The sequence below is a fragment of the Perognathus longimembris genome, chromosome 2, assembly GCF_023159225.1.
Source record: "Perognathus longimembris pacificus isolate PPM17 chromosome 2, ASM2315922v1, whole genome shotgun sequence".
Classification (NCBI taxonomy): domain Eukaryota; kingdom Metazoa; phylum Chordata; class Mammalia; order Rodentia; family Heteromyidae; genus Perognathus; species Perognathus longimembris.
Window position 1 is genome coordinate 101,984,660 of NC_063162.1, and position 27,435 is coordinate 102,012,094.

The window sequence follows — 27,435 nt, forward strand, 5'->3', positions numbered from 1 at the left end:
AGGAAAACAGACCCACACGTCCGATCAGAGGGGACCCCACGATTTTCAGGGCGCCCGGAGGATGCTCAGACAAAGGTAGCTCGGCGCGTGCGGGGACGGGCGGCGGCTCGAGAGGCTCCTGGGCCCAGCCGAGTGGCGAGACTCCAGCAGGACCGGAGGTGGAACGAGCGGGGACTGGGTAGCAGCGGAGGAAGGTCCCCGCCGGCTGCGGCGGGAGGCCGGGAACGCCCCCAATGGGCTCCACCTCTCCGCGTGAGCCCGAAACGGAGGCGGGTGCCGGGATCACGCGCCGTGGCCGCCCGCAGCCCGGGCGGCCGCGGGCACCGGAGCAGCTGAGTAAGAGCGCGTGCCTCACGTCCTCGCCGAGGCTCCGCCCCTCGCGCTGCGCACGCACGGCCTCGCCCCGCCCCTGGTCTCCTCTGGGGGTGGGGCGGGGCCGGGAGCAGAGCCCGGAGGCCACGGGGAGCGCGCGCCAGCCGCCGCCGCCGCCGCGTCACGGCTCCCGCCCCGCCCTCCCGGAGCCCCTCCCCACGCTCGGTTTCTCCCGGGTCTCCCGCCTCCTCCGACCGAGTGGTGACTTAAGCCACGGAGCGGAGCGCGGTGAATCCCGTATTCTTCCCCCTTCCTCGTAGCCGCGCCGGGGAGCTCGCGGCAGGCGGCCCCTCCGCTCCGGCCCGAGATGAACGCGGCGGCAGAAGCCGAGTTCAACATCCTTCTGGCCACCGACTCCTACAAGGTAGCGGCTGCGGCGGGCGCGGGGCGTCCCGGGGCGGCGCGAGGCTGCGGCCGCCCGGGCCGGGGGCCGGGGGCGCGAGGCGGCGGCAGCGGCAGGATGGGGCAGGTGGAGCCGACGCCGCAGTGGAGGAGGTCGGCGGAGGAGGGATGGAGGCTCGCGAGGCTGGAGGCGGGGCCTGCGCTGCGCGGTGCGCCGCGGGGGCTCGCCGGCGTGCCGGGGCGCACGCCTCCCTGGGACCCGGCCTCTGCGCCCGGGGCTGGCCTGGGCAGCGGTGTCTGGTTAGGTAACGGCCCTGGGTCACGGCCTCGGAGGGCGGAGCGGGCTCCGAAGTCGAGCTCGGGGTCCCACGCGCTCGCTCGCTCGCCCGCCCCTGGCCGGGCAGGTATGACCCTTCCAGGGAAGGAAGGTGGTGGCGTCCGCCTGTCGCGTTCGCCCCGGCCCAGCCTGGGCAACAGTGCGGTGGACACATGGCTGTCCCCGGCAGCCAGATTGGATTCTCCCGTCCACCCCGCTGGGCTGCGCTTCCAGCTCCCGGGCTGGCCGTGCTCCTGCGCCTGACCCCGGGGACAGGGGCCACGGGGCCGGCGCTCCTGTAGGGTCACGGCGGGATTTCTGTGAAAAGGAAACTGAAACTCAAGGAGGTTAAAGGAATTGGAGTTTTCACCCCGCAGAACTTGTAGAGAGGAAATGGCACAGCGTTGCTTTACTATGACTATTGGATGCTTGCATATTTAGCGGTCCCACTAATTTTGCTTGAAACTCAGTCACACTCACAAAGATCGAAAAGGGGGCTGGAAATCATTAAAGAGGGAAAGCCTAGCAAATATTTCCAAATTATATAAAGGAAACTTTGATTCTTTGACTAACTTTAGTGAGCCAAGACGCTTGCTTAAAAGGTGAAAGAAATGTCAGAGGTCAGAAATCCTAATTGTAGAAAATAAATTTTTATCTTAAAAGTTTCAGGGTTTACTAAAAAGCAACATGGTAATTTATAATATAGTGATTAGCCTAGTACGCTTGTGTCTGGCTTTTCTCTGGGTTCTATTTATTATTTATTTATTATTTGTTTTGCCTGTACTGGGGTTTGAACTTTAGGGCCTAGTGCTGTTGTCTGGCTTTTTCTCACAAGGCTGGCACTCTACCACTGGAGCCACACCTCCACCTTTAATTGGCAATGATTCTTTCTGATTGGTCTGCCGGGGCTGGAATCTAGATCCTCATCAACCTCCTGAGTAACTGAGATTACAGGCCTGAGCCATTGACACTGTGCTTGCTTTTTATTTTTTAAATCTCCAATACTGAAGAGAGAATTCATTTTGCTTCAGTACTGGTTTGTCCATTTCTTTGCAGTCAGATTAGGATTCTGTTATACTTAGATGAGTTTTCCTTGAGAGTCAAGATTCCTCAACATGTGGTCTCTGGAATGGAATTTAAAGAAATCTCTATTAGTGCCAGGGCATGTTCATTTTAAGTATGGTTCTTTACCTCATTTTAAAACCTCTGCTTGAGTTCTCTTAGTTGTTATACTGTTTTTGATATCAGTGATTTTAGGATGGTTTCATGCATTGTTTTTTGCAATACCTCATAACTAAATCTTTAAAATAATTTTCAGATTCTTATCTCAGCTGTAGAATTAATTACTGGTTTGTAAGCAGGAAATGTAAACAGCAGTGTAACTTTATTTTTTTTTTTTTTTTTTTTGGCCAGTCCTGGGCCTTGGACTCAGGGCCTGAGCACTGTCCCTGGCTTCTTCCCGCTCAAGGCTAGCACTCTGCCACTTGAGCCACAGCGCCGCTTCTGGCCGTTTTCTGTATATGTGGTGCTGGGGAATCGAACCCAGGGCCTCGTGTATCCGAGGCAGGCACTCTTGCCACTAGGCTATATCCCCAGCCCAGCAGTGTAACTTTAAAGAGCAAAAGGAAATGCAGGTCCTCTAGGCATTATATATAGGGAATGTTGTGCTTTTATTTCATGCTGGTCCTGGGGCTTGAACTCAGGTCTGAGCCCCATCCTTGAGCTTTTGTGCTCAAGGCTAGCACTTTACCACTTGAGCCCCAGCTCCACTTCTGGCTTTATGGTAATTAATGGGAGAGAAGATTCTCATGGACTGGATTTAAACTGCTCCTCAGCCTCCTGAATAGTTAGGATTTCAGGCAGCACACACCCCCACCCCCCACCTCCAGTGCCTGTTTTGTCAGATTTGTTTAGGGCAAGGGATGCTTTTAATTAAAATAATGTATTACCTTAAAATTTTGTTTTGGTTTGGAGGGTCTTGTTTTCATATACTGGGGATTGAACTCAGGGCTTCTTGCTTGTTAGGTAAGTGCTCTGTTGAGCCACAGCTCTAGCCCTTTTTAGTTTTGTCTGTTCAAGGTAGGGTGTGGTTTACAACTGGGTTGGCTTGGACTGGGATCTTCTCACTTGTGCTTTCCCTCCATTGAATGAGATGGAGTCTTGTCAACTTTCATGCCTAGGCTGGCTTTTGAATCCTCTGAACTTACTACCCTCAAGTTTTCTAATCTTTTTCCTTGACTTTTGAATGGTCACTTCAGTTTCTAGCTTTGCTTTTTTTTTTCCTTAGGCAAAAAAGAAGCACATTGTTAATCTTGAGGTTAAAAATGATGATACTTTTATTTGGAAATTGCCGTCAAATGTTACATATTCCTATCAGTTCTCACAAACTCCAAGCAAACATATCTGTGTATTAATGGAAAAGGCAAAATACGTTTATTTCTTCTAAAACTGAAGGAGGAATCATTGATTGCCTAAGCACTACATAAAGGGTTTTTGTCATTATAGTGTGGAGATGCATGCACATGGCAACAGGTAGCAAGGTCGTCCAGAACAATTTCTGCTAAAGGTGGAACATTTGAAATTCATATTTGTTTCTGAAATCTCATACTTCATTAAGCCTAATATGTAACTAAAATTACATGAACAAATATGGTTCTTCAGTTTCCATGACAGGTGCCTTTTTGTAAATATAAAGGACCTAATCTCAACTATTTAATACTGTGTTGATCATTTATATTTTCAGAATAGCTTTAGGCAAAATTATTCTGTAGTAGGTGTATTTACATTGTGCTAAACCAGCTAGGAGTGAAGGTGCATGTTGAGCCAATTATAGCCATCACAGTGCTTTGATAACATTTGTAAGAGACAAGTTTTCTTCACCTTATGATAGCAAATGATCAGTTTCTAAATAACTAGAGCATTTAAAGGTGCTTGTTCCCACCCCGCCCCCAATAGCAAACTACAGCAGAGAATGGTTTCAATGTCTGAATACTTTATCTATCATAGCAAATTAATAGAAGGCATCAATTGTACTATAAAAGACATAACACACAAAAGTAATCCTTAAGCAATGTATGGTTTAAATCACATCACATTCATTATGAACTGAGCTGTCCAGTGTACCTTTTCAAAAGTCCTTTTATAAGCTGGTCATCTAGAACTTGCATGTTTTCAACTATTTCAATTTATTATTTAATATATAACAAAGACCTCTCTGGTATTGTGAATGGAGACAGTGGTGAGCAGTGTTTATAACTCAAGATGTAGGAAAGTTGATTTTACAAATGTTTCAGAGAGCTGTATAACTTAGTGACAGTGATGAGCAGTTGAAATTTTGTTTTATTTAATGTCTGAATGACAAAACTTAGAAGTTTGGGGTTTTTTTTAGGAAAACATTCTGGAGATGAGAATCATCATATGGACCAGTTAGTTCTGCCTGGAACCTTAGTTTCCCATGTCTTTCTCTGATATGTTCCTATTTCTCATAGTTGTTTCTTTGTCACTGCTCCTGAATAGACACTAAAGTATTGGCTCTCATGGTAGCCTGACCTCACTCATGAAGTACTTCTGAAGTTTGTACCTGGGAGACTGCCTATCAGTTTAATGATATATCATATATATGACATTTTGCATATATTTTAATTTTCCTGGTAGGTTTTATGTCACAGGAAAAACTTGGACAATAGAAATAAAGTCATATATAAATCATGAATATACTGACTGTATAGGTGTTAATTTAGATCAGGCATAATCATAAAATATCTTGCAAAACTTCAATACCAGAAGCTAGTGTCCTTCCTTGTGATAAAATTTGGTTTGAGAATGTGGTAATAAAAGTACAAATTGTTGGAAACTTTAAGCCAGGAGGTCTAGGGGAATCTGAGACCACACAGTGATTCCAATCCAAAAATCCTCAAGTCGGGCTGAGGATATGGCCTAGTGGCAAGAGTGCCTGCCTCATATACATGAGGCCCTGGGTTCGATTCCCCAGCACCACATATGGCCAGAAGTGGCGCTGTGGCTCAAGTGGCAGAGTGCTAGCCTTGAGCAAAAAGAAGCCAGGGACAGTGCTCAGGCCCTGAATCCAAGCCCCAGGACTGGCCAAAAAAAAAAATCCTCAAGTATTATTTGTGATATGATGTAAGCATTTCAAAGCCAAATAGCAATATGTTATTTTCTGGGGTAATAGGTTTCCAGTATTTTCTTTTAAAAAATAATAATAATGAAAAGAAAAGGCAACCCATTGTGACTTTTGCGGTTTCTAATACATTGGCTTTTTGAGACCGAAAGTCTTAACCAGTGTAGGGCTTGTGGATCCCCTCCTGATGCCCTTCGATACTGCATGGACAACATGACTCTTGCTCAGAGATCTTGGATATATTATCTGCTCTTACATACTTATTTTTTAGATGTTAGCAGTTAAATCTAAACATATAACTGGAAAAAGTAAGTAAGTGGTAGTTGCTTTTGGCTGTATGATTTCACTATGAGAGAAAAGATCTTGGAAATATGCCAGATAACTTTAGGGGGATCTAGAGAAGCAGCTAAAGAACATTATGCCCAGGAAGATTCTACTCAAAAATGCCTTGTGCTTTTTTTCCCTATGAATTATCATTACTGCAAACAAGAATGTTGAGCCTTGGTAATACAAAATTTTTGATAGTTTGCTTGTCAACAAATACAACACAGTGGAAAAGCCTGCCCCTTGTTTTAGACATTGAAACAAACCCACTTATTACCCAGGGTATTTTTATTTCCTTGGAAAATAAGTCACAGTATCAACACTAAGTTCTGTTGCAAAGTGTCTGTGTTCTTTAACCATGCATGTATTAATGTATAGATGGTGCTCTTAGCTGTAGGACGTCTGTGTCAGTTTAGGAAACATTTCTAGTAGTAAGGTTGCCTGAAGTTATATCAGAACGTTGTCTATACCTAGTGAGGATTTTTTTTTTGGGGGGGGGTGGTCATAGGGCTTGAACTCAGGGCCTGGGTGCTGCTCCTGAGCTCTTTTGCCCAAGACTAGCATTCTACCACTTTGAGCCACAGCTCCACTTCTGGTTTTCTGGTGGTTAATTGGCAATAAGAGGCTCACTGGGTGGGCATTGGTGGTTCACACCTGTAATCCTAGCTACTTGGGAGGCTGAGATCTGAGAACATAGTTCAAAGCCAGCCCAGGCAGGAAAGTCCCTGAGACTCTTATCTCCAATTAACCACCAGGAAAACAGGAAGTGGGGCTGTGGCTCAAGTGGTAGAATGGTAGACTTCAGCTGAAGATCTCCGGGACAGTGCCCAGGCCAAGTTCAAGCCCTATGACTGGCAAAAAAAAGTCTCATGGACTTTCTTGCCCAGGCTGCCTTGAACGGAGATCCTCAGATCTCGGGCTAATGAAAAATTTGTTTATCATAGAATCATTTTCTCTAGAAGTCAGAGCAGTGCTAAAAAGTGAATGTGATTTACCAGCGCCTTTTTTTTTTCTTCTTTTTTTTTTTTGCCAGTCCTGGGCTTGGACTCAGGGTCTGAGCACTGTCCCTGGCTTCTTTTTGCTCAAGGCTAGCACTCTGCCACTTGAGCCACAGCGCCATTTCTGGCTATTTTCTATAAATGTGGTGCTGGGGAATCGAACCCAGAGCTTCATGTATATGAGGCAAGTACTCTTGCCACTAGGCCATATTCCCAGCCCACCAGTGTCTTTTTGTATTTACTTTAATTGTGAATTCTGTGAAACTTCTTGTTAGTGTGACTTAACATTCAAGACTGAGTTCTTTACAACACTTCATTTCTCTACTCATTCTCTCTATAGTCTGTATTGTCTTCCTCATATCAATAAATGGCACCTTTATTAACCCTGTTGCTCAAGCCAAAACTCCAGGATGCATTTTTGTTTTAACAGTGTTATGGTTTAGAGTCTCACACTTTCTTATTTGGCTAGCACTTTGCCACTTTAGCTCTGCCTCCAGACCAGCTTTTTTTTTGCTGTTTATTTTGCAGATGAGTCTTGGGGCCTCTTCTGCCCAGTCTGTCTCAAATCTTGATCCTCTCAATCTCAGCCTTCTGAGTAGATAGGATTCTATATAGGTATGGGCCACCAGCACCCCAAAAGAAGGCATCATTAATGCTTCTCCATTGTTACTTCCCATGTTCAATTTGTCAGCTCTATTCTCCTTTTCTCCCCAAATACTGGGCCTGTTCTTTCTTCTGCTGGTTTTGAATAGTAGCCTATTAACTCCTGCTTCTGTTCTGAGCACCCTCTAATCCATACTCTACTCACTACCAGCCTGACTCTTTTAAAATGAGAGCAAGAGTATGTAATTTAGTGTTAGATCATGTACTTAGCATATGCAATACCCTTTATCAATCTCCAGCATCAAAAGCTTTTTGAAAAGTATGTGAATCAGATCATATTCACCTTAGCTGAAAGCACAGTTAGCTTCCTTTTGCACTTGGTAGAAAATCAAAGCTCTTACAGTAGCCTGAAAGCCTTGTGATCTTATCCCAGCTTTCCTCTGACCTTGTCTAGTCAGAGCACCAACCACAGAGGCCTCCTTCTGTTCTATCCCTTGTGCCAGAGCATTTCTGTCTTGTCACGTAGGGCTTCCTGGGCATCCATTGTCCTATGCCCCTTCTACTTCATCATTCTACAATATTTCAAAGCATCATCTTGATCTCAAATTATGTATCATTTTTCTCCTGCCCCACCCCCCAGTTGTTAGCCAATGGGCTATGTCAATCTATTTTACTTTCCATTCCCAGAATATGAAATATAGCAATGCCAGGTCCATAAGCAATATAGGGTATGTGTGTTTATAAGTTGACTATTTATAAGATAATTTACTGATTTGTATTTATGCCATATTACTCCATTTTCTTTTTTATTAATATAATTTTATTGTTATCATTAAAGTGTTGTACAGAGGGGTTACAATTCCGTAATCAGGTAATGATTACAATTCTTGGATGTTACCCCTTCCTTTGCTTTCCCCCAGTTTACACCTTCCATCCCTGCCTGAAAGTTATTCCATTTTCTGGTGAAGGCTCCTGCCCAGATTAACAGTAAATGAAAAAAGAAGGTAATAAACTAGCAAAACTAGAGTTGTCATCTATTCACTATAAACTTGCGGAGTGTTAGGTAGTTAATAGAAAATTGTTTCATGGTTACCTGTGAGTTTGTCTAACCAGTTTAAATTCTCAAAAGACTTTCAAGCATACTTCATTTCTAATTAAACAGCATAGATGTTTAATATCTTAACTGATACTTGTTTTCAGAGAAAGCATTTAAATATTTAGGGAAAAGTGAGTCTTACAGTAGTAAAATTTAAAGAAAACCTATAGTCTTTTTTTTTTTTTTTTTTTGGCCAGTCCTGGGGCTTGGACTCAGGGCCTGAGCACTGTCCCTGGCTTCTTTTTGCTCAAGGCTAGCACTCTGTCACTTGAGCCACAGCGCCATTTCTGGCCATTTTCTGTATATGTGGTGCTGGGGAATCGAACCCAGGGCCTCATGTATATGAGGCAGGCACTCTTGCCACTAGGCCATATCCCCAGCCCATAAAGAAAACCTATAGTCTTGACACTTGAAAATTGTAATTATTGTCCAGAACTGGAACTGTAATTATATGATGGAAAAATTAGTATACTTTTCAACCCAGATGGAGCAAAATAGGTTAGAGCTATTTCCACTCAATTTTTGACTACTTTGTCTTCTCAAAAGAGGAAAATAATTTGCTTTATAGTACTTGAAAATCTGATAAAAGATGTACTAATAGGTTTTGGAACTATCGAGAAAGTCAGGCACATGCCTATAATCCTATCTACTCAGGAGGCTGAGATCCTGAGGATCAATGTTCAAAGACAGCCAAGTTTGTGAGACTCTTGTTTGCAGTTAACCACCAGAAAACCAGAAGTGGCGCTGTGGCTCATGTGGTAGAGCACTAGCCTTGAGCTGAAGAGCTCAGGGACAGTGCCCAGGCCCAGAGTTCAAAGGCCCCATGAACCACCCAAAAATTTAAAAATTCTGATGAACATTATTTAATTTTCCCTTTAAGCAAAATTCAGTAACTTTTTAAATAGTGGCTTTAACAGTCAAAAAGGAAAAATCTCTCCTAAGAAACTTTCATGACTTAAAGAATTGATCTTATGCTATACAGGAAATTGTTTTCCAGTTAGGATCTATTTGGAAGAAAGATTGGGACTTTTTTATGCATTTATTTTTACTGCTGCTATCGCTTTTATTGCAGGTTTTTATAGTGTCACTGTGACATCCATGAGGGACCATCCTTAGTATTTCCTCATACGTAAATGAAGAAATAATCATGAGCCTTCATTACCAATCATACACATTTAGATAGTAACACTACAATTACAGATTGAACGTTCATAATCCAAAAATGCTCCAAAATCCAAAATATTTTGTGCCCAGACAGGATGTCACAAAGGCAGAATTCCACACTTCATGTGACAGGTCATGGTCAAAACATAAATATGTTAAAATAATGCATAAAATTACTTTAGGTCATGTGTGCAAGATATATATGAAACTAATAAATTTTGTGATTAGACATTGATCAGTCCTGATCCTGAGGTATATCACAAGTGTATACAAATACTCTAAAATCATAAATCAGAAGTGCCACTAATCCCAAACATTTCAGATAAGGAATACAAATACTTTACATGTCAATATCTGCTGACTTGGTTCATTCTTTAGTATTGGTATACCCTGTAGGGAGTTGCTTCTCATCTGAATGAAAAGTGGCTGTTCCAAAATCCAAATGAGTTTCTTCCACTCCGAGGCTTGGAAGCTACCTGAGTTTGGTCTCTTGAGGTTTTGGCTTTAAGATAATGTATCATAATAAGTAATTGACTTTTATTCTATATGAGGAGGCCGGGGAGTTGATGAATGGCAAGTATGAAGTATAATTTTCCTAGTTTTGAAATAATTTCAAGCCTTTTGGTTGTGATTCATACTCTCTTTTTGGTATTTTCTAAAGTATTTCTCTCCATATAGGTTACTCACTATAAACAATACCCACCCAACACAAGCAAAGTTTATTCCTACTTTGAATGCCGTGAAAAGAAGACAGAAAACTCCAAAGTAAGGAAAGTGAAATACGAGGAAACAGTATTTTATGGGTTGCAGTACATTCTTAATAAGTACTTAAAAGGTATAACTTTCCTAGTATATTTCAATCTCTTGCTTTTATATAACTTCATATTTTTTCCATATTCTATTCTTTGAAGCAACTTTGTGTATAGTGTATGATGGTTACTTAAACCATTGTAGGACTTCTTGTAGGAAATTTGTAACCTGTTTACATTCTCATCTTTAGATTGTACTTGGTGTGCTTTAAGTTTGAGAAAGGTTTTCTTGAAGCAAGTAACCTTTAGAATAAATTTAGGAAAGCCAATAATCTCAGAGGCTAATCTGGTTTGCTAATAGAATTTAGTTAGTAATTCAAAGTAAAGGTTTTATTATTGACCGGGAAACATTTTGAATTATGGTAGCAGTTACAACTAGAATAAATAAAACAGGAAAAGCTCAGTAATTTCTTTGCTGGTTTTAGTCTGTGTGAGTATATTGGAAAATTTTAAATAAAAATTACCTTGTATTGTAAAACAGATAAAGTGTAATTTTGTTCAAGTAATGGTTTTTCCATAATCTTGCCTTAAAATATATGCTATTTTATTGAAAGCATAGCTTGATAACAAAAGTACTTCTTTGTAGCCAGCCACCAGTGGCTCATGCCTCTAATCCTAGCTTCTCAGGAAGCAGACACCTTGGGGATCACAGTTCAATACCAGTGTGATCAGGAAAGTCCATACAACTCCAATTATCAAGCAAAAAGCCAGAGTGCAGGTTTGGCTCAAGTGGTAGAACACAAGCCAAGCTGCAAGCCTCTGGAGAATGTGAGGTCCTGAGTTCAAGCCCCAGTGCTGGAAACAAAAAGTAGCCCCTTGACAAGACTGTTCAAGATATTTTAGGTAAATCAACTATTAAACCTTGTATAGTTTCCAAATGTATATAGTATAATTGAATTCAGTTGTAGATTGCTCTAGGCTAGCATAGTTGAAAGTTATTCTGTCTTGTGACTCATTTATTCCTTACACTATCCTCTAAGTAGGTACTTTACCGTTGTCCTTGTCTTACAGAAAAGTTAGCTAAAATATATTTGGAGAAAGGGCAATAATTTGGTAGTTGTGAAAATGACTGGTTTACCAGCCCTGAGACATCACATCCTTTATGAATAAATACAATGAGAAGATTCATTTGAGAAGTATAAGCTGCTTTTTAATCATTGTGAATTTAAAGAATATCTTAATAATGTTTCTTTAAATACTATGCAAGTAATTTTTTGTATTTATCTGTTTTTAAAATACAAAGTGGTGACTAAGAAAACATTCCTTTTCTGACTGCCGTTGACGGGGTGACTTATTTTTTAACCTCTCGTTATTACTTTTTAAATCCATAGAATGAGTGACAAGTCAGCAACTCACAGAATGCCTTTAGAAATGTAAACAGGACATGTATATCCTTTTAGGTAAAGTAGTGACCAAAGAAAAAATCCAGGAAGCCAAAGAGGTGTACAAAGAACATTTCCAAGATGATGTCTTTAATGAAAAGGGATGGAACTACATTCTTGAGGTAAAAAGTCATGTCACGTTTTGACCTGTTTTGGTTTTCTATTTAATTCATCATTTCTTGTCTTTTATTAACAGTTTTTTGCTATGCTTGATAAATGTTTTGGATATGTGGCTATTTTGGGGAATTCTTATAGAAAGATATAGATGACATTTTTATTTTCTCCTAGTTTAAATCATTGTAGCTAACATAGGTTTTTTTTAAATTGGATTTTCATTGTTATTATTAAATAGTTATACAAAGGAGTTACAATTTCATAAACCAGGTTATGAGTACAATGCTGCTTGTCAATGTTATTCCTCCCTTTGTTCTCCCCATTTTTCTCTTTCCCATCTCTACCTTCCAGTTACATAGTTCATGTTTTTACAAAATGTACATTGAATATAATGATTGCATTTGCTCGCCCTTCTTCCCTCCATTCCTGTGCTTCTTCTAAAAGGTTTTTACAGGTGAATTTGAATTTAAATAACTTTCTTTGAAAAGTAATTCATCCTTGAAAATACACATATGAACATGTGGTTATTAGTAAAAATACATTAGTTACTAAAGATATTTGGCATTTCAAAAGTTAGTTCTACTTCTTTCACTGAAAATAGATGCTAGAAAACTCACTGCTTAGCAATGCTGAGAAATTTCTCTCACTCAGTTGTTAAGATGGTTTGGTATAGAACAGGGAAGTTGATTTTTATTCTTCATTGTGTTATATTCATACTTTGAATGTTTGAATCTTGCTTAAACATCTGAGTATTCAAAGACATGGGAATTGAATTACAAAGGATTGAATTTGTTCTCTGGTGGTTTCTATATTATAAACAAACAGAATCTGGCAGTTCACAATGTTAGTTGTTAATTTATGTCTCACAAATGAAAGCCTTTCACATGGTACAGACAATATCAAACATACTAGTTAGAAATACATTCTCAGAAGTACAGTTTTACTCTTTGGTAATCATGGATTTACAAAGTCAGGTAATCACATACTACTGCATACTTGAAGCTACATGATATCTGAATTAACTCCTGCACTTGCCTCCTCTCTCTTCTCTAAGGCTTGTTATTAGGATAAAATACAATGAGATTAGGTGTTATACTTACTGTTTTCAGTTGCCAGGATGGTAGGTCTTTATTATGTACATTCAGGATATTTTAAGATTTTCCAGAGATAATCTTTATCTGGTCCCATTTTACAGAATCTAAGACCTAAAACTGTTAATTAGCCCAAAGTCTCCCAATGCTTTTGAGTGCAAGCCAAGCTTTGTAAGGCAGTGTGCTTTCCACTCTTATGAGAAGCAGTGCTTCTCATTGTGCATAGTTTTTATTTAAGTGCCTTGTCCTAGGTTCCATAAATTGCTAGTATTTCTGAAACAACTTGCCTCCTACCCAAGTTGGCCACGGAAGGTCTGGGATTGTGGGTCAGTAGTAATGTGCTTACCTAGTATACCTAAGACCCCTAGGTCCAATCCTCCGGAACCATAAGGGAACAGAAACACACACACACACACACACACACACACACCTTTTAGCTTGAGCAAGAAGGGGAGTTGTACAAGTTTCGTTACAGTTGAATACCCAGTAGCATACTATATAATAAAATAACCCCCTGCCTGATCTTGGTGGGAACTGTTGTATTAGTAAGCAGTCATATCAGACTTGGGTGTTGAATGCTAAGTTTCTGTTTAGCCTGTTTGTTTTCAGGTCTACTGGCAGGATAAAGACAAATGTTTTCTCTTACTCTTTAATAGCAGTCACTTATCCTGTTGTCTTTAGCCTTTTACTTGTGAAAGTGACTATAAAGTTTGTTCTTGAAATATTTTTAGACAATGTTGTACAGATTTGTGTAACAACAGGGAAAACACTGTTTTGGGTCATTTTTTAATAATCTACCACTTGTAGTTAGTGATCTACCTCTTCTAGTAATTGGTGCTATTACAAAGATACTTGACAGCATTAAGTGTAAAAAATTAGTATCATTGCCTATGTTTTTAATAATTTTAAATTTCTTTTGGGGACATTCTAACTTGATTGTTGCTAACAATGTAACGTGTACAGTTGCAATTTCTAAATTGTAGATTTAGCTTCTATAAAATGTAAAGAATCTTAATAAAACTGGTCAAGCATTATCTGTGGGTTGAATTAACTTATTGTTGTCTTTACCAGAAATATGATGGTCATCTTCCAATAGAAGTGAAGGCTGTGCCTGAGGGTTCTGTCATTCCCCGAGGAAATGTTCTCTTCACAGTGGAAAACACAGATCCAGAGTGCTACTGGCTTACAAACTGGATTGAGGTGAATTTTTAAAATTCTTACTAGTAATCAAAAATGATTGAACTGAGCTTGATGTGTTACTAACTTCCAAGCCTCAATTTCCAGTTGGTGATGGCTTAGTTAAACCAAATTATTGAGAATTAGCTACTTTTTAAAACTCAGTTCTGTCTTGTTTCCATTCTAAATACATATTATCTTAGAATAAAGAACCAGCATATTTTAGTAACTTATGACATTTTATGTATATTCTGTTCCATTTAGACAAAAGGAACTTTGTTCCAACTTTTCATAACTTCATTCTTTTTCTTCATTCTTCTCTAATCAGTTTAGTCCTAGGCTTACCAGTTGATATTTATCAGCTTCTCACCTAAAAATAAACCAGATTCACTATTCATATTGTTTTATTTTCTAAATCTGAAAGGGAAGCACATTGGTGGGCTTCTGGTTTATATTACAAAGCTTTTTACTTTTTCCATGCACTGATGCCTAGACTGTAATAATCCACTTCTCAACAATTTAATATGGCTTTTGTGTGTAAAAGAAAATACCCTTGCAAGTAACTATAGAAATACCACCTTAGTATCGGAGAGTTATTTACTTGGTTGTTACAACTACTCCTTGGTTTATTGGTTTAAATAATAATTAGGACATTTCAGGTCCTTTTTTTGTGATAGTTGGATTTGAACTCAGGACCTTACATTTGGTAGGCAGGTGCTCTACCATTGTGCCATTCCCCAAGCCCTCTTTTATTTCATTATTTTTCAACTAGTGTCTCACATTTATGCCAAGGCCATCTTAGACCAAGATCCTGCTATATTTAGACTTCTTGTAGCTGGACTGATAGATAAACCTCACCTAGTGTTTATTGGTTGAGTTCAGTTCTTGAAAATTTTTAGTTAGCTCAGGCTGACCTTGAACTGAAAAACCTCTTTATATCCATCTCCTGAGTAGCTGGGCTTAATATCCATGTGAGCCACTGTTTCTAGTTTGAAGTTCATTCTAAAGACAGGAATCTAACATATTTAACTGTAACCTCTCGATACATCACCTTGACAATTAAATTTTAAAAAAAGGAAATCTGTGTACTATGTTGATTGTGTTGTTAGACTTTTGATGATCTGTCAACTAATAATATGCCCAGAAAAATATACATTTAACCAAAAAAGGGGTTTTAGTAGCCTGTATTACATATTAAAACTTTGGATTAATTGTACTTAAAAGAGAATGTATCTTATTAATTTTGTGCTGTAGGTGTTTGATTTAAAATAGGTAATATAAAAACACAAGACTAGAGAATATTTTTGCTTTCTTTTGTTTTTACTTTAGTGGTGTTAGGCATCAAACTCGGGGCCTTACATATGCTAGACACATGCTCTTACAACTGAGCTACAGTATAAAAATGAAAACTATAGTAAGAAAAACTTAGATGGCAAACATGGCAAGATTATGGAATTGCCTCCATGCTAATCAGATTCACTTTGCTTCCTGTACATAGTAGGTGACCATCAAAAGTTTATAAAGAAGAATGCAACCTGAATAAAATTTGAGTTAGAGTGACAAGTGGTCACAGTAGGAAAAACACAGTCTGCAGAACATGTTCCTAGAAGGTAAAGACTGGAAGTAGAAGAATCATGGGCATTGGAAGTGGGATCAAAAGAAAACTTTGAAGAGTAGAATGGGAGAGAAATTGATTTGTCTCAACATTAGAGCTAACATTAGAACTTCTGTTCCAGTCATCTTGGTCCATCCACCCCAACATTACAAAATGACCCCCTTAAAATGCTGTTAAAATAGAATAATCCAGCTGGGCTCTGGTGGCTTTAAAGCCATCTCAGGCAGAAAAGTCTGTGTAATGCTGTCTCCAAAATAACAACAGAAAATAAGGCTGGAGATAGGACTCAGAAGTAGAGTACAGGCTAAGCAAGCTAGTAAGTACATGTGTTTAAATCTTAGTGCCATTAAAATAAAAGAATAAACTATATTTTATAATTGTAAAAAAAAGTAGAATGGTTAGAAATTGGTTATAGAGTATAGGTTAAGAGTTACCTCACATTTTTATTATATAACAGCTACCCCATAGTTATGACCTAATCAAAACTATTGCTTTTCATTATTCTGTGGTTGACAGAATTAGATTTATGCATATATATTCAGCTGAGGTAAGGCTAGGGCTGAACAGTCTACAGTAGTCTCACACCAAATCCATGGCCTCAGCTCAGAGAGCTGGCACTGCTCAGGGTCTTGCTCTGTAACAGGTTTCCTTACAGTGTGGCAGGTTTTTGAGAGAAGAAGCTTCAAATCCTTGAAATTAGGATTGGAAATCGCACAGCCTGATTCCCACTAACATTCAAGTCATAACAATGGCCCAGAAAATGGATTCCACATCTCTTGAGGAGGAGAGCCTCAAGGACTCTATTAGTCAATCACATGAGTCTAATGTTATAGTATTAGATGACCAAATTGGCAAGCCTAAGGTTTTGGCTGTTTTTACTTGCTTTTATTGTTTTAAATTGTTGAGGATTTTCCCCTAAATTTCAAATGATAAGTGTTGTTTTTTTTTCAGTTCAGTTTAGGCATTTGTAGTAAGTTTTCTAAAATATATTTGAAGCTGCATCTTGTAACATACTATCACAGAAAATTATGATGCAAGAATGGAGAAGTGAATTCCCAAATCAAAATAATTAATGTGGTTGCTGTGATTAAGCATCAGATTTTCTTTGGAGTTAACTGAGAGTCAAGAAAACAAGGGAGGACTGAGATTTAGCTCTGTGGCGAAGTGCTTGCCATCCTGGGTTCGATTCCCAGTACCAAAAAAGAAAAGATAGTTAAAAACAAAACCAAGAAAACAAGGGAAAATGAAAAGAGGTTCTAATCAGAAAGTAGAAATCCAGATACCTTAACACTTCCTCATTGAGAATTTTATCAGTCTACTACAAAAGAAGACAAAAGCTTGAAATTGTATATGTGTATGCAGCAATGTTTAATGAGGCTTTCTTACAATAAACTTGGATAAAAGCTAAGTATATAAAGTACTAAGTCAGTAAATAGGATTCTCTACTACTAAGCTAAAGTGTCTCAAATACATGAGACACTTGTCATATTAAGTATAAGAAGTTAGATTCATGTCTACCTTGGAGCTACCCAGAAGAATAAACAAGTAACTACTATAATACTATTCAAGCCAGGCACCAGTGCTCATGCCTATAGTTCTAACTACTTGAAAGAGGCTGAGATTGGAAAATTGCAGTTTGAGGCCAGGTCAGACAGAAAAGTTCATGAAACCCTTCTCAAAGAAGATCTGAACATGGTGTAGCATGCCTCTTATCCTAGCTATGGAAGCAAACCTAAAATAGATGGATCACAGCCTAGACATAGACCCAGGCAAGAAATGAAATCCTGTTCAAAAGTAAGCACCATAAAGGACTAAAGGTGCAGTAAAAGTAGACCTTCATTCAGACCCCAGTACTGAAAAAGCAAAAAATGGGGGGAAGGGGCTGGGGATATAGCCTAGTGGCAAGAATGCCTGCCTCGGATACACGAGGCCCTAGGTTCGATTCCCCAGCACCACATATACAGAAAACGGCCAGAAGCGGCGCTGTGGCTCAAGTGGCAGAGTGCTAGCCTTGAGCGGGAAGAAGCCAGGGACAGTGCTCAGGCCCTGAGTCCAAGGCCCAGGACTGGCCAAAAAATAAAAAAAAATGGGGGGAAATGGCTGGAAAAAGAAAACAGAAATTAGTATTATGCAAGATCTCTAGTCCATAACCAATGCTGGTTTTATCATCTGTTTGATGTAGGTCCATATTAGGTGCAGAAATTCATAATAAGTACTTTTAAAACCATCAGCAATTTATTAAGCTATTGGGCCTTAACATAATTTTTTAAATTAGTGTTTTGTCACAGTTTTAAAAAATATACTTGGTTTCTTTGGTGCTTTGGATAGGAACTTATACTATTAAGGGCTTAGTATATTTATCTTCTTTACTGCTGACTTGATCTGAAATACACACAGTAGGCATCCTACTGTTCAGTTGCAATGTATAATTGATCGTTCTAACAGTGTAAAAGTTCAAGGTAACCATCCAGAGAAAGCTTTTCCCCTGAAAGAACCAAAGATTTTATGTGTTCATATTTGTGGTTAAATTTTGTTATTACAGACTATTCTTGTTCAATCCTGGTATCCAATCACAGTGGCCACAAATTCAAGGGAGCAGAAGAAAATATTGGCCAAATACTTATTAGAAACTTCTGGAAACTTAGATGGTCTGGAATATAAGTTACACGATTTTGGCTACAGAGGAGTCTCTTCCCAAGAGGTAAGAACCTGAAATGAATCTCATTTAATAAAATGCAGATATCCAATTAACAGTAACAAACTTTTCAGGACATTTATTGGAATTGCTGTTGTTTTTAAGTAGGCACCCTTTTGAAATTCCAAAGCTCCATTCAACAGATATATATAAAATACCTACTATGTGTCAGACTTTATTCAAGGTACATGGGATATGTAGCCTTCAGCACATGCCTCAATTCTGTACACATTAGTTGGAAGGATAGACAGATTATATATCAGATATATAATGATGATAATATTAGGTATAATGTTACAGAGAAACACAACTACAGGCAGGGTAAGAGAAGGGAGGGAAATGGGAGTAGGACAAATCTGGAATTTCCTTTTGTTAATTTTGGCTTATGGTAATTTTCTAGACTGCTGGCATTGGGGCATCTGCTCATTTGGTTAACTTCAAAGGAACAGATACAGTAGCAGGAATTGCTCTAATTAAGAAATATTATGGAACAAAAGATCCTGTTCCAGGCTATTCTGTACCAGCAGCAGAACACAGGTAAAATTTTTATTTCTTATATTACTGCTAAAAATTGGTATTTGTCACTCAGCAATTGTGCTTTACAGAACCAGGTACTGTAATAAACTTCGGTGGATTTTTTTTTTTTTTTTGGCCAGTCCTGGGCCTTGGACTCAGGGCCTGAGCACTGTCCCTGGCTTCTTCCCGCTCAAGGCTAGCACTCTGCCACTTGAGCCACAGCGCCGCTTCTGGCCGTTTTCTGTATATGTGGTGCTGGGGAATCGAACCTAGGGCCTCGTGTATCCGAGGCAGGCACTCTTGCCACTAGGCTATATCCCCAGCCCATCGGTGGATTTTTATTCTCTGTAGAAAGGTTAGCATTTGGAAGATACAGAACTTTTTTTCTTTATTGTCAAAGTGAAGTACAGAGGGCTTACAGTTTCATGCATAAGGCAATGAGTATGTTTCTTATCCAACTTGTTACCTCCTCTTATTTTTGCCCCACCTCTCCCCTTCTCATCTCCCCCCCCCCCCAAGAGTTGTGTAGTTGTTTACACCAAATGGTTTTGTAAGTATTGCTTTTGGAATGGTTTGTCTTTTTATCCTTTGTCTCTCAATTTTGGTATTTTCTTTCCCTTCACTAGTTCGAATACACATATATACAATATCCAGGGTACTAAAATCAGTTACAGTGATATCAGGGGTGAAACCACGGAAAAGAAATAAGAAAAAAAGGGTGGGCACAGTTTCACATGGCATGTTGAAAATAACAGTGATATACCACTTGTTTCCATAGAGATAAAGATATTTAACCTCCTACCTAACAAAGTAGATCTAGAGTTCAGAAGAGAACATGGGCAACCATACAGATAGTGGGATCTGTCACACTGAGGCATTTTGAGCACTTGATGTTTCATGTAGCAAGCAGTTACAGAGAGAGACCAGTGTCAGGTCAGAACCATGTTAGATAGAAGGAGATGCTGCATCTTGCGGAGAGAAGATCACAGAAAGACATTCCAAAAAGCTGAAATGCACAAGATATGTCTTAGAAGTTCAAGGAAGCTCAATAAAATTCACATATCATGGAGAAAGCAAGATAAGAACTAAAATTGGCAATTTGTGTGCTACACATGATACACATGAAAACAGAGATAAATGACCAGTGATACAATTTTAGTAAATAGTAGCTATATACACAGTGAACTTGTGTAGCTCTAGGAGTTCATTCTTACACAAGCTTTCCAGTATTGTTGATCATTGAGCTAGTTCCACCCTTTACAAAGAAGACAGTTGCAACTGTGAACATAAAACAAGACAGGGCTCCTCTTCATCCTTACTCTACTTTGTCCTCTTGGCCTGCCAGTGCTTATATGAAATAGAAAAATGACATCACAACTACTGACAGCCTCTAGTTTATAAGAAGAGCATCCACTATGAAATGAATTTTATATAAATGAGCCATATCTTACTTTTAGACAGTATCTCAGTAGCCAAGTCTTTTAATAGTGCTGAAGTATGCCTACTCAGCTACTCCCCGTGTGCTACTGACAGTATGAGAAATGGTTTACCCAAGTCCTTTAGAACAAAGAATTGTATAAAATAGTGATTGCAAGCCGGGTGCTGGTAACTCATCCCTATAATCCTAGCTACTCAGGAGGCTGATGATCATGATTTGAAGCTAGCCTGGGAAGCCAAGTTCATGAGATGCTTATCTCCAGTGAGCTGTGGCTCAAAGTAGTAGAGCACTAGCCTTAAGTAAAAAAGTTCAAGGACATCACCAGACAATTGAGTTCAAACCCCATGAGCAGCAAAAAGCAATTTTAGACTTAAATTTTAGTGGTGTTCTGCCAGTTCCAACTAATGTTGAATGTTTATTTTAGTTAATGGTTACAGAAGTTTTAGTCCATGGTCACTTAGCCCCATCGCTGTAGGCCTGTAGTAAGGAACATCATCAATGGAGAGGCAGTCCTCAATGGCAACACAAAGCTGCTCCTCTTGTGGCTGCTGAGAAACAGGGAGGAAGGGCTAGGGTCTCAGCAGCCTTCTCCAGGTCCCACCCCAATGACCTTCCTTTGATGGGGACCCACCTCCTATAAAGTTTCTATCACCAACCCACAGCCCTACCAGTCTTCACATGTGAGCATTTAAGGGGCATTCTATAACAAGTTTTACTGAACACAGGTTTGAGTAAATTTACACATACCTGGACTTTGTTATGAATGGGCTACTTACTGTCCATTATTTCTCTGGAGAAAATAGGGTAGAGGCCAGGATTAGAAGGTTAACAAATAAAAATTTATTTGTATAAGGAAATAGTAATTTTTACGTTTATGACTAAATACTATTTAAGAATTTCTTTACTTACATCACATATCATTTAACCAGTTACACATTAGATATTCTATTCAATAAGAAAAGGCACTACTGAGGACATTGCAAAAATCACAATAGTAATTTCTGCCTAATAGAAACTCTTACACTTTCCTGTTTTAATTATGATTTTTACCCAAAGTAAACATTAAGATTTGCATTCCTTGGGCATATATTAATTAGTATTAGCTAACGTCTGGGTAAATTAAGTGACAGCCTTTACTACTGGCCATTTGAAGATGTAATAGGTAGAGCTAAAGTAAAATAGAAAAAGCTTGTATCTCTACTATTGTTGGTATATGGCTTCAGAAGCTCACAGAAAAGAGGCAAGTACTTGTTGTGTGTGGCAAAGTAAAGAGATTTTGAGTTTATCCCTTTTAACATGTGGCAAGAAGTAAGGACGCATTTAACAAGTGTTTAAGCATACTAGCTTTAAATGAGATTGGGGAATAATGAACAAAGCACAGACACACACACACAAAACTCATAATTGGTTGAAAATAAATAACAACTGAAGCAGAACGTGGTTATTTGTGGTTTAAAAACAAATTGGCCAAAGGATGCCCAAATAGACCTTTTGCCTTCTGATGTACATTTTTTATTAAACTAAGTCCCTTACCTATTGATGTTGTAGCATAGCAAACATAATGGTTAATGGTACTTCAAGAATATGTAATATGTCTTGCTTAAGTAAACGTGTATTTTTATTTTGTTTTCTAGTACCATAACAGCTTGGGGGAAAGATCATGAAAAAGACGCTTTTGAACATATAGTGACACAGTTTTCATCAGTGCCTGTATCTGTGGTCAGTGATAGCTATGACATTTATAATGCATGTGAGAAAATATGGGGTGAAGATCTAAGACATTTAATAGTATCAAGAAGTGCAGAGGCACCACTGATAATCAGACCGGATTCTGGAAATCCCCTGGACACTGTATTAAAGGTAAATTTTAATATCTTTTAACTTGATTATGAAATTGCCTGTAGACCGGCTGCATCAACACTACTTGTCACTTGAAAGCTTTCCGGACTAATCTTATTTTTTAAATCAGAGAGAGGAATAGATTTGCCCAAGGCCATACATTAGCAGAGAAAGAATACCAAGAGTTATGGATTATTTATATACTATCAGGTAATCAATTAGGCACTTCTGAATAGATTGTTTCTTAGGTGCCTTATAAATTAGTAGCATTGCCATTTTAATCAGTCCCTATGATTTAATCACCAAGTTGTGGTTTTTTTTATTACACATCATTGTAAAACACTTGAAGTTAGTTCAGAAGAAATACCTTGGAATAAAGATATTTCAAAAATACTTTTCAAGCTGGGTGCCAGTGGCTCATGCCTATAATTCTAGCTACTCAAGAGTTTTGAGATCTGAGTATCACAGTTCAGAGACAGTCCAAGCAGAAAAGTCCATGAGACTCTTATCTCCAATTAACCGTCAAAAAAGCCAGAAGTAGAGCTTGAGGGATAACAGCAGCAGCCTTAAGTAAAAAGCTAAGATACAGCACTCAGACCTTGAGTTCAAGCCCCAGTACCAGCACACACAGACAGACACAAACTTCTCAAGGAGTCATTCTTAAAAAGATACCATTGATTGTTAATGTGCTAATGTATATATTTAGGATTCAGTTTGCCTTTAAATTTTTCTGTTTTATTTTTGTTTTTGTTGCCAGTCCTGGGGTGTGGACTCAGGGCCTGAGCACTGTCCCTGACTTTTTTTTTTGGCCAGTCCTGGGCCTTGGACTCAGGGCCTGAGCACCATCCCTGGCTTCTTCCCGCTCAAGGCTAGCACTCTGCCACCTGAGCCACAGCGCCCCTTCTGGCCGTTTTCCATATATGTGGTGCTGGGGAATTGAACCGAGAGCTTCAAGTGTAGGAGGCAAGCACTCTTGCCACTAGGCCATATTCCCAGCCCCTCCCTGACTTCTTTTTGCTCAAGGCTAGCACTCTACCACTTGAGCCACAGCGCCACTTCAGGCTTTTTCTATATATGTGGTGCTGAGGAATCGAACCCAGGGCTTCATGTATACGAGGCAAGCACTTTTCCACTAGGCCATATTCCCAGCCCACCTTTAAAATTTTCTTCCAACAAGAATATTATGTGCTTTATGTTGAGATGTGTCATTTATTCACATAAAAAATGTATGTTTAATGAAGAAAAAAGCTTACAGAGTAGGTTAAAATAACACAACATATAAAATATGGAGCCCAAGTGTTCTGTGTAAGTCTTTTGGCTACAGCTTCTCTACCACTGCTTTTCACATTTGGCATGGACAAAGACACAAGGAAGTCTTTTAAAATGCTATTAAATAGTATACTACTCTAAACATCTTAACCTGAAATATTTGTTTAGCAAACTAAACAGGATTCATGTTTTTCTCATTGTCTAATAAAAAATGAGCACCTTTAAGAACAACTTGAGTCATCTCCATGGGCTTTTCACACCAATAGGTTCTTTATTGAAGTTCTTTACACAGCTTATTGAGAAGAAGGAAGTGATTTACCCAGGAAGGAAATGTGTGTAGATTTTTTTATCTGATTAATTTTTAAATCTGTTTCAGTATTTTAGCAGCTACAGAACTTTTAGCAAATGACTGAGTAGGGTGTTTTCCATGTTTATGCAACTTAACTTTAGTAGGAGAACCTTAGAAAAACTATACCTTATAGATTCATTTCCAGCTTAGTCTATCAGTTTCTCTGATATAAATATAAATCCATTTGTGACTCAAAAATTTATATCAGACAAAAGCAAACAAAACATGAGCACAAGCACAAAAAATCCAAGTGAGAAGTACACTCATGAGTTTGTTTTAATGCATTACAATGAAATTTTCCCTTGACCCTGTGATTTGAAAGCTGTGAGGGAAAAAACGTGTTTTGAGCCATGTCCTCATGTGAAACTAGTAGGAAATAGCATACTTGTTTCTAATACGGTTTAAAAGGACTGGGTCTAAGTTTTACAAAGTATTAATTTTTAGCTTTTGTAATTTTTTCCAGTTTAGTTATTTGTGTCTCATGTTTTTTTCACACAGGTTTTGGATATTTTAGGTAAGAAGTTTCCTGTCATTGAGAACTCCAAGGGCTACAAGTTGTTGCCACCTTATCTCAGAGTCATTCAAGGGGATGGAGTCGATATTAATACCTTACAGGAGGTCAGTTTTATATAGAAAGTTCTAATAAGAAAATTCTTACAGCTTAGTTAGTTTTAAATATTTGAAAACAAGTTGTGAATATAAGTTTGTCGGGCTCGGGTTGCCTTCCCTGGCGTGGGGATCAAGGCTCGGCTATGTTTCTCACCACCCCCTTTCTCACCCTCTCTCCTGGTCACCCGGCCGGCAGGTAGCCAGGATGGGGCGGGTGAGTCAGTACTGACCTCACGTGTGCGCGGCCTAACGAGAACGCTTACCCACCTCCTTACCAGTAAAGAAAGCCAGGCATACGCGAGTCTCGGAGAAGCTTCAAGAGCAATCTGATTTATTAAGGCGGGGGTAAAGGGAAGTGATACGAAGGGAAAGGCAATCGGCCAGGACGCCGATAGGCTGGGAGCTATCACATGACCTCCTTGAGCTAACGTCACTTGAAAGCGCCAAGCCAGGGAGAGACGGGGAGGCGCCTGGGCTGGCAAGAGAGTTGGGGGCTGGGTGCAAAGCCGGTTCTTCTGGTTCTGGACCCAGAGAACCGTAGCCTGCTTTCGCATTCCCCTAGGGCTGGGGGGAAGGGCGTCAAGTCCAAAGGCTGGATCCCAACATAAGTTCTGTCTTTACTGTGCATTACTTAAAATTTAGAAATAATAGCTTAAATAATAGAAATACCAAAGCACTTTTGTCCAGCCTCATTTGCCTCCCTGGATTGTAAAGATACACTGCTAAGAAACAAAAAGTCACAGAATAGTCCTTGTAATACAAAACACAAAGTCTTAACGGTTCTGAGTTTTAATTGTGTAGGGTTTCACATACTCCTAACAATATAAAATTCGAATGATAAAATTTTCTTCCAACACTATTGTTAGACCCAGCTAAATAATGTACTATATTATGTTAACAAACTTGTCCTCTTATGTTTCTGAAATTAAGGTTTCTAGGAACTTATTTTAATTATTACCTTAAATACTTCATTGGAAATTGAGAGTACCACTAATATCATAACATCTGTCATAAACCTCTGTCATTTTGATGTATGCCAGTCTCAGACAGAATTTGGGATTTGCTAGATTCTAGGTAAATAAGTCCCACTTAGAAGATATTTAGGGTCCTCTCTGAAGCCTTGTAATTTGTGGCAAATGTTTGGTCCCATTTCTGTTGCTGCTGACATCTGGGAAGTAACTTATAAAGGTGGATAAATGACACCTATTCAAGTAACCTCAATATCTCTAGCCAGCTTTCACACTCCTCATTTCCTTCACTCTCCCAGCCTAACCACAATGATGACAAGACACACTCAGAACTGGAAGAAATCCCCTCCTTCCACATATATCCCTTTCAGGGTGGGTGGGTCTTTAAAAAGAAAATGTAGAATATAACAACATTATATTGTATTATTATATTGACTGTTGCAAAACTGCTCTAGGATGCTTTATTTATAAATATTGCTCTGTGAAAATAATGTTCATCTGCTTCCAAATTACTTAGGTTTTGTCTGTTTTTAATCTAGATTGTAGAAGGCATGAAACAAAAGAAGTGGAGTATTGAAAATGTTTCCTTTGGTTCTGGTGGAGCTTTGCTACAGAAGTTGACAAGAGATCTATTGAATTGTTCCTTTAAGTGTAGCTATGTTGTAACCAATGGCCTTGGGGTATGTCCTTCATCTTTTACTCCTGTGTTAGCATCCTCTTTTAGTTACTGAGTGCAGTAGTCCAAAAATAGTGTGGTCCTGCACTGTGATTACACTGTAAGATACTACTGACCTCAACTTAGAAACAAGGAAAGAAGAAACTAGGTAATAAATGTGATGAAAGAGGAAGAAACTTGGAAAAAGGAGAACCAATGAAGTAAAACACTATTTAAGAGAGATCATGCAGGTCAGTCATTTCCCATGGATTTGGTAAATACCTTTGGATCAAAAAGTTGGCCACATTTGAGTAGGAATGTAAGCTGATCTTCCCATCATATATTAAAGATAATAAAGATGATATAGAGATAAGATAGATAGGCATGGAATTTTAGTGTAATTATGAGACTGGGGAGATAAAAAGGGAGAAGGAAGAGGTGGAAGGTGAATAATACCAAATATATTGTGTGTTTGCATGAAGATGGCATAAGAAGTCTCATTGAAGCCAGGAAACAGGGCCTGGGAAACCAGAGCCAGGAGTTCAGATGGACACTGTATTAATAAGTAGCCTGATTAAAAGCACACAGGCACTATTTTCTTTGCTTTAAGCCTCACCTTCCCTTAATATATTAACTACAACATTTTGTTGAAAACATAAAAGGAAAAAATAGTTCCTCAAGTCTGACTCTCTTGAGGAAAATTAAGTGGAACAATGGATGGAGGAGAGAAGACCCTCAGGAAGATCTAGATTGGTTTCCTGGGGAGAGGGGAGGGGTGAGTGCACACAAGTGCCTGGACTCAGGGCATGGGCACTGTCTCTGAGCTTTTTGTTCAAGGTTAGTGCTCTACCACTTAAGCCACAGCTCCACTTCCTGCTTTTTGGTGGTTATTGGAGAGAGAAAGAGTATAATGGGCTTTCCTGCCCAGGCTGGCTTTTAATTGCAATCCTCAGCTCTAGCCTTTTCAATAACTAGAATTATAGACAGCTGTCACCAGAGCCCAGCCTGAATTGGTTCTTTATGGACTCTCCCACCTTCCTTTGGAAAGTTTTGTGGTTGTCTCATTTGTTGTTCCTCACTGTGATTGTTGCTAGAATCTGTTATGCTTTGCTACCATTCTGATTCTGAAGTAAACATTCAGCTCTCTTCAGGTCTTCAGAAGTTGTTTTACTTCTGACAATTACAAGGTAACAGTAATAAGAACAGAAGAAAAAGATTATAAAATAGAAAGCTTTTATCCTATGTGATATCTTAGTTCCCTCCTTAAAGGTCTTACAAATACAGTATATGTGTATGTATATAATTGCAGCATAATTCTCTTTTTAGTCATTAGTTTAAGTGCAGTTTGTATCATAAGGGTCACAGATTACAATTCTCAAAGACATTCAAATGGAATATCAGATTTTTTTTCATAACAATTGACAGCCCTTCAAACAGGCTAAAGAGTCAGATATGGATTTGTTCAATTAAATCTGTAAACCTAAAATTTACTTATTTACATAGAATGATATGTGTGTACCTGTATATTTGTGAATGGTGTTAGGGCAAAGCCAAGAC

General features: G+C 39.2%; 1 protein-coding gene across 1 annotated transcript in view; it reads left to right on the forward strand.

The window, feature by feature from the left end:
- The first annotated feature begins 451 nt into the window (after window positions 1-451).
- The window catches only part of Nampt (nicotinamide phosphoribosyltransferase), a 31,674-nt gene continuing 4,690 nt past the window's right edge, over window positions 452-27,435 (forward strand). Inside the window, exons 1-9 of the mRNA XM_048339818.1 lie at window positions 452-736; window positions 10,032-10,188; window positions 11,563-11,666; window positions 13,821-13,949; window positions 18,083-18,241; window positions 18,636-18,772; window positions 21,824-22,049; window positions 24,145-24,264; window positions 25,763-25,903. Coding sequence (XP_048195775.1) covers window positions 680-736; window positions 10,032-10,188; window positions 11,563-11,666; window positions 13,821-13,949; window positions 18,083-18,241; window positions 18,636-18,772; window positions 21,824-22,049; window positions 24,145-24,264; window positions 25,763-25,903 — 1,230 coding nt within the window. The 5' untranslated portion in view covers window positions 452-679. The remainder of the gene's footprint in view (window positions 737-10,031; window positions 10,189-11,562; window positions 11,667-13,820; window positions 13,950-18,082; window positions 18,242-18,635; window positions 18,773-21,823; window positions 22,050-24,144; window positions 24,265-25,762; window positions 25,904-27,435) is intronic.